Source organism: Elephantulus edwardii, unplaced genomic scaffold, assembly GCF_000299155.1.
Source record: "Elephantulus edwardii isolate Elephantulus edwardi_28Jun2011 unplaced genomic scaffold, EleEdw1.0 scaffold00199, whole genome shotgun sequence".
NCBI classification, from domain to species: domain Eukaryota; kingdom Metazoa; phylum Chordata; class Mammalia; order Macroscelidea; family Macroscelididae; genus Elephantulus; species Elephantulus edwardii.
Window position 1 is genome coordinate 2064088 of NW_006399949.1, and position 21346 is coordinate 2085433.

The 21346-nt window shown below is 36.3% G+C and overlaps 1 protein-coding gene across 1 annotated transcript in view; it reads right to left on the minus strand.

Annotated features, from left to right (window-relative positions):
- Positions 1-21346, minus strand: part of IL1RAP (interleukin 1 receptor accessory protein) — a 92568-nt gene that overhangs the window by 41359 nt on the left and 29863 nt on the right. The window contains exons 4-7 of the mRNA XM_006897073.1: positions 14339-14504; positions 10382-10453; positions 7629-7755; positions 1813-1961 (exon numbers count right to left, since the gene is read on the minus strand). Coding sequence (XP_006897135.1) covers positions 1813-1961; positions 7629-7755; positions 10382-10453; positions 14339-14504 — 514 coding nt within the window. The remainder of the gene's footprint in view (positions 1-1812; positions 1962-7628; positions 7756-10381; positions 10454-14338; positions 14505-21346) is intronic.

A 21346-nucleotide genomic window follows, 5' to 3' on the forward strand; every position in this document is an offset into this window, starting at 1 on the left:
AGCATCGAGGACTCTCCTTCATAGGGTCGCTATGAGTCGCCTGCGACACGACGGCACTTAATAAAAACAACAACAACAATGAAATGAACTAACAGTTGTTAAGGTTATTTCCATTCTCTGAAGATGACAAAAAAGAACTATATAAAGACAAAAAAAGAAAAATAAAGCAAGGATTGGGGGTGATTTCATGTGACTGTGATGGCAAAGGTGATGTTTCAATTTTGACAACAAAATTTAATTATTATTGTAGGTACATTATATTGGTGGCTGTTGTTAATTGCCATCAAGTTGAGCACGACTCATAGCAACCTTGTGAACAAAGGCCTGAAGCCCTTTCACAACCACTGCCATTTATCAAAGTTCCCAGAGTTCCCAGAGGCAGGCTGTTTAGGAAGTGGATGCCACGCCTGCTTCTAACATTATACTGGTAGGTAATAAAATAAAAACCTATAATTAATAGCAAACAATGTAACAGCTATCAGTCAGCTTCTTTTTTCTGTGTTCATTTAATTGTCAAAGGATCTATCAGGCACCATGATTCTTAATGATCTAATTCAGTGTGTGATAATACTATTATTATTTTTCTCCTGAACTGAAAAATATTTTTGGAGACCTTAATTGTCTTTCTGTATAAAGTGTTAATTGAAGAAAACAGCAGACAATATATTTCAAGACCAACAGTTCATACAACAATGTTTTTATTCACTTTGGAAAAATACTGCATTATTAAAATAGAAATTGATTTTTCAGATAGATTTTCAAGAAATCTACTACTTAAAAATGATATATTTTTATCTGTACACATTCATTTGTTTCCTAACCATGTTAAATAATTTTATATTTTTTTTAAATTTTATATTATTTTTTAATCTAGTTTTAATTAATTTAGCATTTGTGGCTAGTGGTATAAACCTGCTTGATCAGGGATATACAGTGTTTAACATGATAACTAAAAATTACATTATATAATGTGAAATTATCTTTTATAACTAAAATTCTTGAGAAAAACTGTTATATCTTATTCTTGTTGTGTTATATCTTATCAGATGGTTTTTTGTTATAATATTTTATTATTATAGGTAGTGATGTTAAAACCATTGATAGGTACATAATTATTTTACTGTTATTTTTCAGAAAAAATATTGAAGCATCATGTTACATTGAATAGTCCTATTTATGGCTCTTGAACTCTGTCATCAATTACTTTAAACAACTCATTACAATTCCTCAATAGTTTGTGAGTCAAGTAGATTTATTATATTCATAATAACTTTGAACATTTTCTTTTTCATTCACTTTTCTTAGTCATCATTGTTGTGTATTCATGAAGTCAGAACCGACCGAGAGTTGACTGTCCATCAGGTTTTCAGAGGCAGTAAGTAACACAGGAGGAAACTGTCCATTTTTCTCCTTCAGAGCAGCTGGTGGATTTGAACCACATCTCTTGGAGACTGCAGACCACCTTATTACCAAAAGGCCACTAGAACTACTTTTTCATAATTAGTCAGAATAAAATTATGCCTTATTATCATAAGCACATTTTTTTAAAATGATGAACTTTTTTTTTTAAAGCAACATTCAAGCACTAAAAACTATCAGGCATTAAAACTATCAGAAGCAATATTCTGAGTGTCTTCAGACAAAAGGAAATACGCTCTCAAGGTTTTTCACCCAACATTAATTCACTGGCACATGTCAAACGTTGTGCTGGGTGCTGGGCTCTCTTGTATTCTCAATCTTTTTTTCTCTCTCTTATTTATCACAATGTCACATTCCACGCTTACAGTTTCACCTACTCAGGGCATCTATTACCTTTCTGCTTCACCGTAGCTGTCTTGTTGGCCTCCCCTTTGGCATTTCTAGCATGACAGACGTAGCTTCGCTTGAGGTCTTCGGGGGTAACTTTCTTGATTCTTAATATCTGAATTCTGGTTTCATCCTCTGTTTTAGTACTACTCATACTAAAAATAGAATAAAGAAAATAAAAGCATTAACAGGACTGGAAACACACTGTGAATCAGCAAAGGAGGTGAGGTGACCATAGGACCCCTGGTTGAGGGCAGATGAAAGAATAATGCGCCTTGTTACCTGTATCCCAGAACCATGTTTCGATTCCAACATTACTATTTAGTCTATATATTAAATATGGCCCCACTGTATTGATTAAATTCTAGCCCTGGCATCATAACACAGTTAGTTCTCTGTACAAAGCAAAATCTCTTCATAAGATTCTGAGACAGGATGCTTTATCAGTTTAGAAGCAATTCTCAGATACTACTGAGTCTGGCTACAAGTTCTTTCATGTACTATTTACTTTGTGTAAGCTAATAACTCTTTCCAAGTCTTCAAGTTGTTGTTAAGAGTCACTGACTTGGCTCCAACCAAGAGCTACACTATGTACAACAGAACTAAACTTGGCCCAATTATGCACTATTTTCATAATTTTCACTTTGGTTAAGCCCATCACTGCAGTCACCTCACCAAGCCTTCCCACTGAGTCTTCTCCTTCACTGATCCTCCACATCTCTAGCCATGATGTCCTTTCCCAGGAACCAGCCCCTTCCGATAACATGCTCAAAATAAGAGAAGAAGAAGGTTCAACATCTTTGCCTCTAACACACACTCTGGTTGCACTTCTTACAACACATATTTATGTGTTCTCTTGGGAGCCCATAGTGTATCCAATATTCTTCATCAACACCATAATTCAACAACATCATATATTCTTATTGTTGTTATGTTACGTTATGTTATGCTATGCTATGCTATGCTATGCTATGCTATGCTATGCTATGTTATGTTATGTTATGTTATGTTATGTTATGTTATGTTATGTAGAGTTGGAAGGGACCAATAGCTGAACCTCCAGTGGGTTTTCGGCGGCACTGAAATCACATGGGAGGAGATTGCTCATCCTTCTCCTGCACAACAGCTGATGGCCTCGAACAGCAGGTCTTTGGGATTGCAATGGAGCTTCCTGCCACTAGGCTATGAGAGCTCCCTATAAAATATTTTTAGGTTGTCCTTATTTATTGTCCCATTTTCATGTGCATGTGAAACAATTGAAAATACTATGATTTGGCTGCTCTTCAGCACTTTCAAGAGGTCCTTGGCAGCAGATCTGCCTAACACAGTAAGTCATTTGGTTTCTTGACTGCTGCTTCCACCAGTATTGATAACGGAATCAAGTTGAAAGAAAATTTTTTACTTCAATCTTTTGTCCTTTTGTCATGATCATTGGTCTATCTGCGAGGGAATATTTCTGTTTTCTTTACTTAATCTATACTTAAGGCTATGTTCTTCTATCTTCATCAGCAAGAGTTTCAAGTCTCCTTCAATTTCTTCGGGCATAGTTGTGTCATCTGCATAAAGCAGGCTGTCGATGAGTCCTACTTCCATTCTGATGCCAATTTTCCCTACATATAGTCAAGGCTCTCATACTTGTTCAAAATACTGAATGAAAAGTATTGGGAAAGGATACAACTCTAGTGCAACTGTTTCCTACTGTGAAACCATTCAGTACCCTCTGATTCTGTTAGGAGGGCTTCTTGATCTAAGTACAAGTTCCACATGAGCTTAGATGTTCTGAAATGCCATTCTTTTCAATGTTATTTATAATTCATTGTGATTACCACAGCTAAATGACTTTCAGTAGTCAGTAAAAATAAGTGTGTATTTTTCTGGTATTCTCAGCTTTTAGTGAAGTTCCATTTGACATCAGCAATGGCAACCTTTGTCCAGACACCTTAGGGTCTTCCATTTGAAAAGGTAGAAATGCCTACACAGTCTGTTATATGGAATTACATATTATTATGAAGAATTCCAAGGATTGAACATATCTGTGTATAAAATATTATATCAATGCTGCTAATGTATAATTACTTAAGCTAAAATACTTGGTAAATATTATAAATTATTATTATCATCCTGCACTTTACCACTGTAATAGATAATGTGATTATGTGATTCTCAAACAAACTTTGGATTCTGAACACAGGATTCCAAAATATTTCAGTCAAAATACTATCATCTCGTGGCTATATCATATATATTAAAAAGTACACAGAGGAAGTAAATTTTATAAAAATGAGTATGTCAGAATATTAATGAGTTAGAAATCATGTACACTGGGCTCAAGACAAAGATTAAAAATATCTTTTTTTAATTGAATTTAATGGAAGTTTACAGAGACTTTGGATTCCATTCATTCCTTGTTGCACTTTTCTCACTGTCCACCCCTCCCCCTAATTCACTTTTCTCTTTGAAAAGTAAAAGAAAATTCTTTCATTGTTATTCAATCCCTCTCCCCAAGATTAAAAATATCTTTGAGCTGCTTTCCACAGGGGAGGGAAAAAAAATATCCCCTGTGGCCCTCATTATGTTCTTACATATGATACGGTTTGTTGCCGAGGCTGAGAAACAGGAGAAACTGTGCTATCATTTTAACTTCTGCTTAGTTCCACAACTCAAGAGACAAAATCCCCATTTTATTTTCTGTATGTAAGAATGATATGTATTCCATACTTTGAAGAACAATATTGCTCTTTGTTTTGGTGTTGCTCAACTATGTTAATATCATCAAGAAGGGATACTTCTCTATGCAACCTTAATTCTGGATTCCTGTGCTAACCATAATACTCAATTATATATCACTTCTAATCTGTTCTTTCCCTCATCTGTTTCAATATACATAATTTACCCAGTTTTTTTCTGTCATACCCCCACCCTGATGTCAGACCCATTCTACAACAGTGGCACCATGCAGTATTTGTCCCTTTGTGACTGAGATATTTCACTCAGCATAATGTCCTCCAGGGTCACCCACTTTGAATAATATTGGGAATTGTATACTAATGAAGGAATTTTTTTTTCTTTTTTCTCTCTTCGGAGGGGGAAGTGAGCTGGTGGGGAGGGGTGGGAAGGGAGAAAATTGCGGCAATGATTGAATGGAAATCCAAAACCTCTGTAAAAAAAAAATTTAAAAAAATTATAAAAAAATAACAACAAAAAAAGGAAGGGATAAAGTGACTTTCATTATTATGATTATGATTAGAAGCACACTGTGCAGACTTTCTGACATAATCAAAATGTCCTTTTCCTCTAGCCACGTCTTCATCAATTCCTTTGCAAATATTGATCCATCAGAAACCTTCTTCTCCAACAATAAATATGCTGAGTTTCCAAATTCCATGTCTTCACATATCATGTCCATTATACCGGATATACCAGTCTTCTCATATTTGTGTAGCAAATTTCTACTCATCCTTTAAATCTAGATTCCAGTATTATTATAATCTAAGAGATTTATTATTTCCTTAAAACTGTTATTTTTCTTAAATTTTTTTTTCTAATTTTTCCTAGAAAATGTGGAATGTCACATTTCACTGCATTTATTGTATTATATAGAAATGATGGTGTCATTACTGGTTACTCCTCTCAAGGCAAGTTTTACATGCTGGAAACCATTTAGGGAAAGCACACATCAGTTGTCTGAGTCACTGTGGAAAGGCTGGCAGTTAAAATCCCACCAGGGAGAGTTTCAGATGACAGATCTCAGAAGATCTACTTTTGCAAGGTTGAAACACTGAAAAGAGGATGTTGTTGTTGTTTTGTACTGTCAGGTTGAAACTGACCCATAGCTGACCCGCCAGTGGGTTTTTTATTTATTAATGATTTTTTAATACAACATATATATATATTTTCAGCATATTCTTCCTGTTTAATTTTTCCCCATTCATTCATTGTTGCACATTTTCCTCCCTGCCCACTCCTCCCACCCCCAGTTGGTTTTTCTCTTTGAGGCAGTTAATCACTGGGAAGGAGACTGTTCATCCTTCTCCTATGGAGTCGCTGCTAGATTCAAACTGTGCCTTTGGGATTACAGCATAAATTCCTACCACTAGGCCACCAGAGCTCCCTTGAAAACACCATAGGACAGTTATACTCTGCACATATGATGGTTCACCATGACTTAAAACCTATTCCAACCAATAAAACAATATTTACGGATTACAAGCAACTCAACAGCACATAACAACACCACCACAATTTAGGGTTTAAGTATTTGCACAAAGTGCTTGATACATAATCACCCTTTTTGAAATATTGCATGAAATCTGAGTTCACTATTAGGAGAAGCATATCTTTTGAATTCTATTCTGCACATAGTAAGTAGCCTTAAGATCCTTCAATCATGTTGCCATATACTTGAGCAGCTACTGGTTTTTATTAAGTGTTGCAATAAACCAAGTGTTCTTAGGAAAGGAGGGATTTCATTTATAAAGGAATCTTTGTTCTCCTAAGGCCCTCACTTTCCTCCCTGCCACCTTCCTCAAAGAAACAATCAAACACTAAATCTAGGAATGTTTAGGAACAAGTTGATCTAGGACTGCTGTTTTAAGAATGCACTATATTAAACATCCTTTTTTAAAATCTAAAGAGGATAAATACATTTTACTAATATTAACAAACTGTTAGATATGAAATAAATGCATCCTAAATGAATGAAAAATAGAATGAAGTTGGAAAATAAATGCTCATTTCCAAACAAGAAACAAAAGCGAATTCTCTGAGAAAGTGAAGACATCTGCATCCACATCTGTTTGTGTACCCTCATCCATATAATTGTGACCTTTTCAGTCTTATACGATTTCCACTTCATCTACTTCCAAGTATCATAAATGAGTAAGTCTCTCTGGACTCAAGACAGACTCTGACAAAGATGCCGAATCTAATCCAAAATTTCAAGTTATCATTGTCAAGTAGATTTCAAACACGAGGGACCCTCTAGAACAGGGCACAAGTGCCCTACAGAATTTACAAGGTTGCAAGTCATTAAGCAGCCATGTTGTGGATGGTGACTTCAAACGATAACTTTTCATTTCATCTCCAAGAGCTTTAAATACTGCATCACCAAAGCCCTTTTGTTCAGCATAAAGCTATTCTAATTCTTCAACAGTCACCAAGCAGTCAGAAACTATTTAAAAATTAGGCTTTTAAACAAAAAAGAAAAAAAAATTATAGGAGGAGTGGCATCCACTTCCTAAAAACATGCCTCTGGAAACCCTATCTACTTTGATAAATGTCGATAGTTGTAGAGGAGCTTCAGGCCTTTTGTTCATAGGAACGCTATGAGTCATGCTCAACTTGAAGGCAAACAACAATAACAACTGGTAGCATAGGAGGTAAAGGAGTTGTGTTACCAACCCAAAGGCAGGTGCTTCAAATCCACCAGTGGCTCCTTAGAAGAAAGACAATCTTCTCTGTGAAAACTTGCTGGAGTGGGGTCAGCTATGAAGTTGTTCTGATTCAAAGGCCATGACTTCAAGTTTTATAGCTGCGCAAAATTGGAATTTTTGTTTCCACTGGATCAAATATGCATCAAGGGAGCCTTGGTGGCTTAGCAGGTAAAGTGTTGAGCTGCAAATGGAAAGCTTGGCACTTTGAACCCACCAGGTGCTGTGCAGGAGAAAGAATGGCAATCTCGTCCTGCTAAAATGTATTGCCTAGGAAATGTGATGAAAGGTCACCGTGAATCAGAATTAACTTGGTAACAGTGGGTTGGGTTGGGTTTGGGACATACATGAGAAGGCTTTCGGCTATTGATTCCATTCCCTGTCCCATGATACCTTTCATTGACGGTAACGTCTATATTGGTGTCTTCAGGCTTTTTTCCATCAATGGTCCACCAAATCTCATTGCGAGAATCCTTCAGGAAAGTAAAAAAGACTGTACAGGGAATGAGGAGCTCCTCTCCTGGAAAGCAAGTGAACAAAGTTAATCCATCAACTTATAACCTACACATGGCTAGACTGGTTCTCTGAACCTCATTAGAAGGGAATGAAGTTAGGCACTGCTTGGGAAAGTAGATTGGCAGTAAAAGAGTGAAGCTCTTCAACAAAAGACTAACACAATGACTACAAAGCTATTGAGTGACCATGTCCATGGAGCAGAGTAGGGCAAGATTTTGAGCTCTTGTTCAGAGAGTTGCTACAAATCATAGCTGATCTTATGATACCTAACTTAGCAAAAGTTATGAATACATAGACACTACATATAAATAATTTTCATTCAGTGAGTTAATATACCATACTTCCTTCCAAATGAGTAAATATTATCATAAGGCCATGAACTTTTTTTTAAAAACTACCAGAATGACTAATATATTCTTTTAATTTTTTTAATATTGTGGTGAATATAAACATAGCAAAAGATACTAACCATTGTGGGGAAAAAAAAAAACACCAAAAAAACCCACAAACCAACCATAACGAGTGCACCCCAGTGTCTTTGAGTAAATTCTGACTCAGAACGATAAGGTTTTCCAGGCTGTAAATCTTTATAATAGCAGACTGTCACGTATTTGTCACATAGCTGCTAGGGTGTTCCAATTCTTGACCTTAAGGTTAGTAGCTGGGTGGCTATGGCAGCTCTTTTATGTTTTCAAATTCTCTTACTATCCTTAATGGAAGCTTAGTGCCCACTATGCCTTAGTGCAGAATATTCCTTCCCCAACCTGCCCTTGTTGTTATATATCATCAAGTCAGAACTGACACATAGCTAACCACCCAGTGAGCTTTCAGAGGCTGTAAATGGCACCAGAGGTGACTTCCCATTTTTCTCCCTTGGAGCAGCTGATGGACTTGAACAGTGTGCTTTTGTGTTTGCGGTGCAAATATTGACCACCTTCAGAGATCCCCTACACCTGGCCCTCGTAACGAGTTTCCTGATCAAGGTTTTCCCAGGAATATGTTCTTTGTCTCATTTTATAGTTATAATTTCCCTCTCACTAATTATAGATCTTGTCTGGTTTTGTTGTCAAAAAATGTTTGAATATAGAAGCTAAATTGTATGGACACTACTTTCAACTCAGGCTTATCTAATTCCTCATACTCTATCTTTATTTCCAGCACTTGAGTCTCATGGCTTCCCTTCTGATTTTCTTTATCAGCATGTTACCAAGGAAAGACAAATGAGCGTGGCTTTAGGGCTGCCTGCACCCTGCAGGTGTCCATGTTTGCAATGTGCTTTAATAAATAACTTGGAGTAGAATGGGGACCATTTTAACCACACTTAACTAACAGTGAAGAAGGCAAAAACATAATTTGTGAAGAAATATTTTACAAGAATATTTACGCAAAGTCTTGAGATCACGTTTTGCAGCATAAAGGATATGCAATAATGTAATAAAGGAAATCTTGCTATACTGGCTCCAGGAAATCGAGTATCAAACTTTGTAGAATTTTAATTTAAGGGAGCTTTGGTGGTGTATTCCATAGGAAGTTAAGCTGCTACCACAGAAAACTTGGTTGGAAGTTAGAATCTACCCCAAGTTCCTAAGGGAGAAAGATGGATTATTTCCTCCAGTGCATTTTCCAGCATCAGGGACCCCCTAGAGGGTCAGGTATGAATCAGTTCCAAAACCATGGTGATGAGTTTTATTATCTTATAAGCCAAACCCATTATGGTCAAGTTAATTTTGAATCATGGCAACCTACCAACTGGTTTTCAAAACTGTAAACCTTCACAGGTGAAGGTAATTCATCTTTCTCCCACAAAATGTCTAGTGAGATTGAACTGCCAACCTTTTGGTTGGCAATTCACCGCTTTACCTGCTATATGTTTCCATGCCCTCTTCAGTTATTATTTGTTGTAGTTGCTCCTTACCATTTTACTAAAGTATCTTTTACACATTCTAAACAAAGCATTTTTATTATCTCTAATTGGAATTGCAGTGAATTTTGTGTACTGGACCTAATATAGAAAACATTAACACTGCTATAAGTTTCAACTTAAATATGGAAGACTTTGAATCAGAATGGCATACACAGGCTACTTGATGTGGGACAAGTGATTTACATCTAGGGGTAAATGAAAACCAAAGAAGATCTGGAAAGCCATGATAAATATTCTAACTGAATAAGGGTGAGAAGGTCTATCAGTTACCCCCTAATACTACACTGGTCTGTCTATAAACTTGATCTCTTAGTACTTTCATAGTGGAGGCAAATTGCAAAGAATGCCTTGCCTTTATACTGCAAACTTGGAAAAAGTAAAGTCCTGTGCAAACTAAATTTTGATTCAAACAGAAAGCATTAATCTTCAGAGGATAGCTAGTAGAGGGGGAAGAGAGCAGACACAGCAAAAGAAAAAACTGCTTAATTTCCAAGGTGATTGGTGAAGTAGCTGGTCCCTAGGGCTGCTTTGGTTTCTGACAACTTTTCAGTTTCAAGTTTTTTCCTTAATAGAGCCTTCCATCCTTTAGTGTTAACTTAAAGGACACCTTATACATTTCACTAAGAGGAACTTAAAGGACACCTTATACATTTAACTAAGAGCCTAACTGAGAAAGTAAAATCAACATAGGCACAGTTGTAATTACCTGGCTCTTTCTCATAGATAACGACATCATTGGGTGAGTGGATCTGGGGGATCTTTGCATCTATTGGTGAGCCTATCACGGAGACAAAAGAAGAATACAATATGATTTTAAATAATATAGCTCATGAGTCCTCACGAACCACTTTAAAAGTCTGCTTTTCTGTAGAGTCTTCCCATTCCTGGCATAGTCTGTTAACTCTTCTTGATTGAGCCTACAATCCAATGCAATTTTACCTCCTTAGTCACCTAAAACAATATACTGAGCAGAATTCATGTTTCAGAAGAGATTATTTAACCAATTTCTTGGTCGTGAAAGTTTACATTAAGTAACAGTTTGGAAACAGGAGTGGCATCCACTTCCTAAATAACATGTCTTCAGAAACTCTAAGAACTTTGATGAATGTTGATAGTTGTAGAGGGTCTTTAGACCATGCTTGACTTGAAGGCAATCAACAACTACAACACTGTACAATAAATCGCTTTCATATCTTAACTGATTCTTATGTCTATATGAAGATATATATATATATATATATACACACACACACAAACACACATACATATATAATTGATTAAGACATGTCTACACTGTGTAGGCATAATTTACATGGAATCTAGTTTTTTATATGTATACCTACCTATATATGTATATAGGTATACATACACACACACGCTAAATGACTGAATAAATTCATAGAAATTAAACATTCACAATTCTGAGCCTAATATGTGTCAGCACACCTGATATTTCATTATTGGTTGATTATTCAAGCATGCAGTTACTACTATGCATAATGCCCTACCATATGAAATGAAAGACAATACCCAAAGGGATTTTATAAGCTAAGAGTATAGATTTTCAAAGAGTGAATGACCATATCTGGCACATTGTTGTTGTTCTTGTTATGTGCCATCGAGTCGCCTGTGACTCACAGCGACTCGATGTACAACAGCTCTATCCTGAGCCAGTCTCACTGACTCCCACACCACACACCTATCTCTACTACCCAGTTACTGTGTCAATCCATCTCATCCAGGGTCTTCCTCTTCTTAACTGTCCCTCCACACTTCCAAGGACCAGTCCTTCCTGGCCATGTACCCAAAGTGTGAAAAAAAGCTTCAAAATCCTAACCTCCAAGAAGAAACTTGGTTTTACATTCTCCAAGACAGACTTGTTTGTTTTCTTGGCAGTCCATGGTATGTTCAAGACTCTTCTCCAGCGCCACAACTCAAAGGTATCAAATCTTCTTCTGTCATCATTAGTCTTTGTCCAGCTCTTTGATACATAACAAGTAATTGTGAAGACCATGGCCTGGATCAAACACACCTTAGTCTCTAGATTGACATCATTGCTTCCCAGTACTCTGAAGGGGTTCTTGACAGCAGATTTCCCAGTGCAAGTAGTCTTTTCATTTGCTGACTGCTGGTGCCAAGCGTGTTGATTTATAGTCAAGAAAGCTATAATTGTTAACAACTTCAATCTCTTCTCCATCTATCATGGTGCTGCCAATTGGCTCAGTGGTGAGAATCTTTGTCTTCTTGATGTAAAACTTCAATCCATATTGAAGACCGCAGTTCTTGACCTTCTGCAGCAAGCGCTTCAGGTCCTCATCAGTTTCAGCAATCAAGGTTGTGCCATATGCATAACACAGGTTGTCGATGAATCTTCCTCAAATACTGATGCCACATTCTTCTTCATAAAGCCCAGTGCCCTGAATGATCTGTTCTGCATATAGGTTGAAAAGATATGGAGACAGTATGTATCTCTGATGCACTCCTTTCCTGAATTTGAACCATGCAGTATTTCCCTGCTTTGTTCTGAGGACTACTTCCTGGTCCAAGTATAGGTTTCACATAAGCACAATCAAGTGTTCTGAGACTCCCATTCTCCTCAAGGTTAGCAACAATTTGTTGTGAACCACACAGTCAAATGCCTCCGCATAGTCAATGTAACACAGATAGATATCCCTCTGGTCGCTTTGCTTTCTGTCAAGATCCATCTGACATTGGTGGTAATGTCTCTAGTGCCACAACCTCTTCTAAAGACAGCTTGTCTTTCTGACAGTTCTCTGTAGATGTACTGTTCCAGCAGTTTTTGGATAATCCTCAGGAGGATTTTTCTTGCACGGTATTTGGCACATTGGTTAAAGTTTTCAAACTTTCATGTGAGACTAAACCACCTCACAGAGCTTTATGATGATTAAACCTTGCATATAAATAACTCACTAGTAATATATAAGACTAGTGCTGTTACATATGGAGGAACATTCTTTCACTTTGCATATCACTCTTTGTCACTGTGGTATGTGAGGTAACCTGTGTTTGCTGTGATGCTGAACCTTGTGTCATGGGTAGATCAAATACCAGAATAGTTCCCCATTATGGACAGTGTTTGGTGGAGCTCCCAGTTGTAAAACAGGTTTGGAAGCAGGAGTGGCATCCACTTCCTAAACCACATGCCTCTGGAAACTTTATTAATTTGATGATGGTAATTATGGAAAGGCATTAGATATTTTGTTCATAGCACTGCTATGAGTTGTGCTCAACAGCAATCAACAACAACAGTAATATATACTGATATACTAAATACTCAATAATTTGAAGCTTTATAAATTTTTTTCCTTTGAATGTTGGGTAAGAAGCCCCTTTCCATGCCGGTCAATTTCTATATTCATAATTCAGGGTAACAAAGCATGCTTCTTTCCAATAAAAATGGATAAATTTGTAAAAGAATGTTACTAGAAAACACACACACACACACACACACACACACACACACACAATTATCTGATATAAAACTACTAAAATAAATATGAGATTATTCAGCTGATTCTAAAAGTTCATTCATGTTGGCATGTTAAGTTTAAAATTTAGCCTATTTTTATTTTCTTCTGAATTGCTGCCCAACTCAGCATTCCTCAATTCTAACAGAAAGTTATCAGAGAAAGAGAGAAAATTATCCTAAAATGCGTGAATGTGAATTTTATATGCATTATGTTAAAGTCAATTTTATTTTTGGTGATTATCAGGCTAGAAGAAGAGCTCTGAACTGTGTCAGAACCCTGCGATTTAATATTACTTCTTCCATTAACTTAGATTTTCTCCAAACAGGTGACTCCCTGCCTAGGGGCCTAAATGTTCCTGTCTAATAAAAGATTGAGTGTGACAAAAATCTCTGAATCTCACTCTAGTATACTATTTAAGCAAATGGGTACAGAAGGATGTAGACTTACCCTCAGATAATACCCGTGCTAACAGAGTTCTTTTGTTTGCTAAAATGGATAGAGGTGCTTTCTACCTATGCGCTGATTTGGGTACTTCCCTGTTACCAAGGCCTATTCTTAGTACAAAACACTGGCTGCACACTGCCAGTTAGCACCTTCAGCAGAAGTACACAGTATACAGAAAAAATAAAGTTTATTTAGCCTTAGTAAAATAATTTTTTAAAAGGTATTACTCCTTTAATTAAAGAATGGAATAAATATCTGGAGGTGCTCAATATCTAAACACTGTCTATGCCACTTCCCTCCTAAATAATTTCATTTTCTTGGTAGTAAAATATCTTTTGACAGTAGCATTACTACATGCCTAACACTGTATTATTTCACCTGTGTATCCTATTTTTAATATTCACAACCACCCTGAAAGTTAGGTGGTCTTTGTTTCATAAGATAGCTAAGGAGATATTTCTCGAAGTCATGCTGCATTTCTAAATAACAGCTGTTATATAATTGAAAATAAATTTGTCTGTTTTTTTTTCATTAATTCACATGTTCAGTCAACCAGTAATTCTTGAATGCTTACTGAGTACTTGGATTTGCTGAAAGATATATGAATTATGTAATAACAATAAGACTCTTTAGTACAGACCTCATGAACTCATGTGCAATAAATTATTAAGGCCTTAAATAAGACTATGGCATTTTTGTCATGTGCATTTAGTAAAAATCATGCTTACCTACCACCTTCACAGTCAGAGTCCTGGTAAGATGGAAGGTTCTCCCATTCTCTGGATACGTAACAACACATGTATAGTTATCATTAGCTGAAACAGTGGTAAAGGTAAAACTCAAGATCATGCCATCAGGTTTTACAGAATGAAAGTCTTGTATCACATAACAGCCCTGGAAAAAGGAGAAGAAGATCTGCTTAATATTTAGATCCAGGCAATACAGATAAAGAAATATATATAAACACACCTGTACAGTCTAATTTAATTTTGCACAGAAATTCCAAACACCAGTTCTATCCTTTCAGCAAACTATTTTGAGTAAATATTTGACAGTATGTATGCAAATGATTAGAATAAGTAAAATGTACACTTAAATTTGGAACTGAGATACTGATTCAGCAAAATAGACTTCATACTTCAGAATCCCATAAGAGAACTACAGGAATTCCATGTTGACAATGAATAATGGTTAAAAATAGAAATAATGAAAAAATATACTTTAAAAACCCTCAAATATTTCTATTTAGATAAAAAAACCTCATTTTTGTACATTTCATCACTGACTATATTAGTTCAGAATTTGATCACTTGTAAATGTGTGTGTGCACGCACACATACACATATGCCATTTCCAAATATTTTTGTTTTTCTTGTATTATGTCATGCCACATTTTACACTTGACTGTAACAGCTTGAGAGCATGAAAATATCTTTTGTCTTTCTTTTCAAGTTTTATTTGAGTATAAGTTTACAAAACATGTAGCTTTTCAATCATTCATATGCATACTGTTTCATAACATAAATTACAATACACATGATATCTAATCATCTATGCATTCCATATTGTTTTTACCTTCACCTATTATTAATAGTTCTTATTATCTGTTAATTAATTTTCTATTCCCATCACTTCTTTCTGGAGGCCATTCTAGAATGGTTCTCTCTGTATTTGCATTTTTCTCTCCAGTTTTTTTTAACAATGGTTCCATAAAAATATTTTTTATAAAGAGCCTTACAGAAATCAAACCAAACTTCTTGTTGAGCCAATTCTGACTTCTGATAATCCTACAGAACAGAGGAGAGTCACCCCATCAGTTTTCCAAGGTTGTAATCTTTATAGAAGTGGGCTGTAACAGTTTTCTTCCATACAATAGACTGTGAGTTCATTAGCTGTCAAGTGCTAAACCACTGCAGTACCAAGGGCTAAGAGCTAGTTTTTTGGTTCCTAGCACATACTTTCAAATAATCATTACTGTATTCTTTTTTTAAAATTATGTCTCTCATTCAACATAACTAAAATAATATTTTTGTGTCTCAGTGGCTCACTATTTGGTTTTATGGTCTAATTTTACTTCCTTTGAGAAGATAAAAAAATCCAACACATCATCTGGGACCAAAAAAAGAAAAAAACCCAAATAAACCTGTATCTTGAACATTTTCTTTTAGAAGAACATTGTATGTGTTTTCCTTTTAAAAATAACTATTTAATCTATGGCAAAAATACATTAAAAGCAAAATCCACAGCCTCTGAAACACAGGTGGAGGGTCAGCTATGTGTTAGTGGCAAATCAACAGCACACAAAAAGTAAATATCAAACATTTTATATACCTAATTTATAATTTGAGGACTTTTATACAAATAAAATAGCCATATGGTATAAATAAAAATATATATAACTGAAAAATGTTATTTTTTAAAGTTTTTAAACAAGATATTGAGTGACAGTTTCTCTCCGGTTATTCTAATTGCTATAGACTTGGCTGTATGTGTATGGAGCCCAAAGGTGTTATTTCTCCAAAGAGCATTTGATAGATATTAAACTGAGTCTTTGCTTGAGCCTGCATAGTTCTTTAATGTATAATTTATTTTTGCTATATAATAATGTCCCTAAGAGAAACAAAAGTAAAATCTAAAGAAATAACTAAAAGCTTCCTAGAAGTAACCAATGCTCAGGTCTAACTGCCTACAAAGTGAGAGTCTCATCTACCCTGAGACCAGAAGAACTAGATGGTGCCTAGCTTTCACTACTCACTTCTGATCATGGTCACAGTAGATGAACTCAGGAAAGATGAAAAACAGTGAATCAAAATAAAGTTTTTTAAAATGACTAGGCTTACAGGGTTGGTGAAAGATCTATCAACATCTGCGTTATGCAGATGACACAACCCTGCTTGCTGAAACTGAGGAGGACCTGAAGCGCTTGCTGCAGAGGGTCAAGGACTGCAGCGTACAATATGGATTGAGGCTCAATGTCAAGAAGACAAAGATTCTCACCACTGGACCAATTGACAGCATCAGAATGGATTGTGAAGAGATTGAGATTATGCACAGCTTTAGTTTGCTTCGGTCCACAGTCAATATTCTTGGCACCAGTAGCCAGGAAATTAAAAGACATATTGAAATGGGAAAATTTGCTGTTAGGGACCTTTCCAAAGTTCTGAAGAGTAATGGTGTCTCTCTGGAGACTAAGGTGCATCTGATACAGGCCATGGTCTTTGCAATCACTTGTTATGCATCAGAGAGTTGGACAATGACTAGGGAGGATAGAAGAATTGATGCCTTTGAGCTGTGGTGCTGGAGGAGAGTACTGAATGTACCATGGACTGCCAAGAAAACAAACAGACTCATCCAGGAGAGGATTAAACCTGGTGGCTCCTTGGAGGCAAGGATTCTGAGGTTTTGTCTAACATACTATGGACATGTTACAGGGAGGGGCTGTTCCTTGGAGAAGGACATCATTCTTGGGAGGATGGAGGGGCAGTGCAGGAGAGGAAGGCCCTCTATGAGTTCGATTGATTCAATAACTGGGGTAATTGGGATGGGTGTGTAGGAGATGGTGCAATTGGCACAGAACAGAGCCGAGTTTAGGGCTGTTGTACATAGGGTCTCTATGAGTCATAAGTGACTCGATGGCACATAACAGCAACAGCAACAACAACAACAACAACAGGCTTACAGGACCAATTCAGACAGAGGATTTCCTGCAACTGTCAAAATGAGATTTCTTTAAAGCTTGAATTAAAACCACTGCCTGAGATCGAGCAGGCTTTAGTGAGACAGCAGGGGCATGTAAAATAAAGCATATTACATGTGAGCACAGAGCTCTCCAGATGATGCCAAAAAGGTCATCAATTACTCAATTATTCTAAAACCAAAAAATCACAACACTCAGAAAATAAAAAGTCAGAAAAATTAGAGTAGTGGAGAGAACACAATTAAGAGAAAGTGGCACATTGTGAAAAATGTTGCTGAACAACCTGTGCAGAAATTATCGAATGGGAATTAATTTGTTGGATAAACTTTCATAAAAACATAATAAAATATAACATTATTTTAACTAGACTTGTAAACTCCAACACTGCAGGTATTCTGATATAAAAATAAAACTATGACTTAATCAGTTACAATGCTCTTTAAAGAGCCAAAAATGGGCTTCCGCCTCTGGGCAGGTTATTTATCTGTTGTCAGAAGAGGCCAGTCTTTAGAGAAAAGACAACATTCAGAGAAAAGAGAAGATCTTCAAAACGTTAGATAATCACAGAGACTGCCACAGTAAGCTTGAATAAGTAGAGATCATGCTGATGGTACAGAACAGGGCAAAGTTCGACGTGTTGCTCACAGGGTCACTAAGTTATAGTTAACTCAATGGCGCCAAACAACAAACTGTCTTAAGTGTAAAATGGGAAATCTGAATTCCTTTCTCTCTACAATCTTTTCTATTTTTTAAGTTCTAGGAGTCTGTTACAGACTTGTACTTTTAATTTCCAGTATTTACATTTTCATTATTCATACTTTTCAGCATTCATTTATTTAACTATCATTTAGGTATATACTTAAGGTTCTTTTCACATTAATGGAACATGTGTTTTGAAATATAACAGTTACAGGAAGGAGGACATTTTGTAAACTTTGTTAGAGGAAATATATCGTTTAACAAAATTTTTATTTTCTACTTGTTTATTTACAAGGTTCATATACATTGTTTTTCACATTGGATCTCTCCCATTTCCTTCACCACCACCCCCTCCACCTATCAAACCGTGCGACCCTAAGATTTACAGCCCCCCATCCTCAGCCCTCTGCTCCCCTCTCGGCCTCCCCCTTGGATCTTCATACTTGTTCTACAATAATGGTCTTATACAATATTATAAGTCCTTATGAGACTAAGTTAGAACATGACTTTTATGAATTGTGCTGAATTCTTTTTTCATAGAGAAGATCATTAAGACAAAGCTGACGTGTGTTCAGGTAAGTAGTTTTCTGTCTGTATTTTATCCTATTTTATAAGTAATGTTTCCAGACATATGCCTTATCAACAAAAGATTTCCACACTCTTAGGTTATCACATAGTACAAGGCCAGCAAAAGTCTATACCCTTAAATGATGGTATATTTCATTTAATACAGAGAGAACTCTATTTGAATTGGTAGCATCTTTTATTTAAACAGCTCAAAGAGAGTTTTCCCTCATTTATTAGTTTAGCTTTCCCTTTGTCCCTGTTAAGGAATAGGTCTGACTGAACATGATCTAAAAAATGGAAACAATGAGACAGATAAAGAAATAAGTCTTTTAGATAACCCAGTGCAGGGATAAATCTGAGATCTCTGGCCTCCTGAATAAAATCTGTGACACTCATCTCCATTTTATAAATAGGAAACAATGGGTTTTAGAAACATTGACTGGCAAAGTTGAAGAGTAAAAAAATGGTAAAGCTGAAATAGGAACCAATTGTTTGAGGTCTTATTCCCACCTGATATTTTCTCCCCTTTTAATACAGGGGTCTGTGCCAACATTAGCTCAATCTTAGACTGACACCTTCAAATGATGAGGAACTGAAAAAGCAGCCACATCAGAGTAAGTCAACTATCAATAACAAACTTGCCAACATCATTCCAGAGCCATGCTGCTTCTAGGTTTTTGTTGTTATGTGATGTGGAATTGGAATCATCTCATAGCTGACCCTCCAGTGAGTTTCCAAAGGCTGTTAATCTCATGTGAGAAGACTGTCCATCTTTCCCTCTCAGAGCAGTCTGTGGCTTTGACCCTTGGGCCTTTGCATAGGCAGTGCACCTCCTTACACTCTAGACCATCTGACCTTGTGGCTCTTGAGTCAATTCCAACTCATAGCTGCCCTTCATTGGGTTTCCGAAGCTGTGAATTTCAGTGAGAGGATAATGTCTCATCTTATACTTATGGAGCAACTTGTGAATTCAAAGTTGATCTGTCATTTAGCAGCCAAACACCTAAATTACTGTCAGAGCTCCTTTTAGGCCTATGGCAATTTCTAAAACAAAATTAAAGATATATTTTCCATTCAATGTTGGAGAGACATTGCCAAACTACAGTGGCCCATTAGCTTTAGTCTAAATTGTTCTTTTTACTTTATTTCCATTATTTTACACCTATTCAGCTAGCTGTATGTTAAGACTCTTCTGTATAGACACATTATCTTTTCATGTATAATATTCTTGGAAAGGAATCCTCCTGATTTTATACTGTAGTTTAAGTAATTTGTCTAGAATCCAAAACAAAGCTGATAAGAACTATTATTTGGAAGAATAAGAAGAAATAAATTTCCAAATACAAAAAAGTGGGTTAGAAATGGGCACATTTCTCCTGTGAAACAAACATATGTCTGAGTAGAACAAGTCATCATCCCTCAGCAGACCCATCAGTTCCTCATTCTGAATTCTAAGAGGAGACATTAAGCAGAACAACTTTTTCAACTATGCAATGGTTGTCAAGGCAACCTACCACAAGTAAAGGTAGTGAATAACACAAGAAATGACTCTGAGATCCTGAAGAGGAAATGAACCATGTGGGAAGTTGGGTTATGAGAACTGGGGAAGTCATTATTAACAAGGACAAGTGTTTCTGTCCAGCAAACCCACCAAGTGAAAAGGGTTGTGAGAGCGGGAAAAGCAAACACACACACACACACACACACACACACACACCCCAAAACAACCCAAAGATACTAAACTATAGGTACCACAGGGTTTGACAATGTATTACTAGATATTTACATCCTATTGTTAGTAGTTCAAATCTTCTGAACTTCTTCACCTGGTTATCTGCTTCTGCAGAGATTACAACCTAGAAAACCAGAGGGGCACTCCATACAGAGATACAAACTTCCTTTGAGTCAAGGAAATACAATACCACTTAGCAACATCACAGCAGTCTAGCAGTGGTATGGAAAAAGTACAAGGGAGGGCAAATGGATTAGGAAAGGAAAGAAGGGTCAACACTTAGGAAATAAAAATCATAAAAAATACTTGGGCTAGAACTTTTGTTCGTTTCTTCTATGCTTCATTTTTTTTTCTATGCTTCATTTTTTAAACTCAAAATTATTAATTTTTCATTGTTGCATATTTTCTTCCTTCTCTCCCCTTGTCCTGCCCCCAGATGGTTGTCACTCATATAATGCCTAATCAGATTTTTCTTTCAGACAGTTCTCATCTGATCTAATGCAGTGTTTACACACATCAGTGTTATGCAGTATTAGTCCTTATGCGAGTGAAATATTTCATTCAGCATAATGCCATCTAGGCTCCCCAATGTTGTGTAATATTTTATGAGTTCACTCTTTTTCAATGCTACATAGTACTCCACTGTGTGCATGCACCATAGTTTATCTATCCATTCAGTTGTTGGGCATTTAGTTGCTTCCAATTGTCTGCATCCTTTCTTTTCCTTTGTTAGCTTTGCCAGTAGCTTGTCAATTTTATTAACCTTTTTATAAGAAACAATTACTGATCTTGTTAATAGTGTCAAATGCTTTTCTGGTTTTTATTGCATTTACTTCTGCCTAAATTTTTATAATTTCCTTTTTTTTTAGAAGTTGTTGGGAATATTTCTTTTTCTACTATTTGTTGGAATGTGTTTGAGCTGTGGTGCTGGAGAAGAGTACTGAATGTACCATGGACTGCCAAGAAAACAAAGATTCATCGTAGAGAGGATTAAACCAGGCTGCTCCTTGGAGGCAAGGATTCTGGGGCTTTGTCTGACAT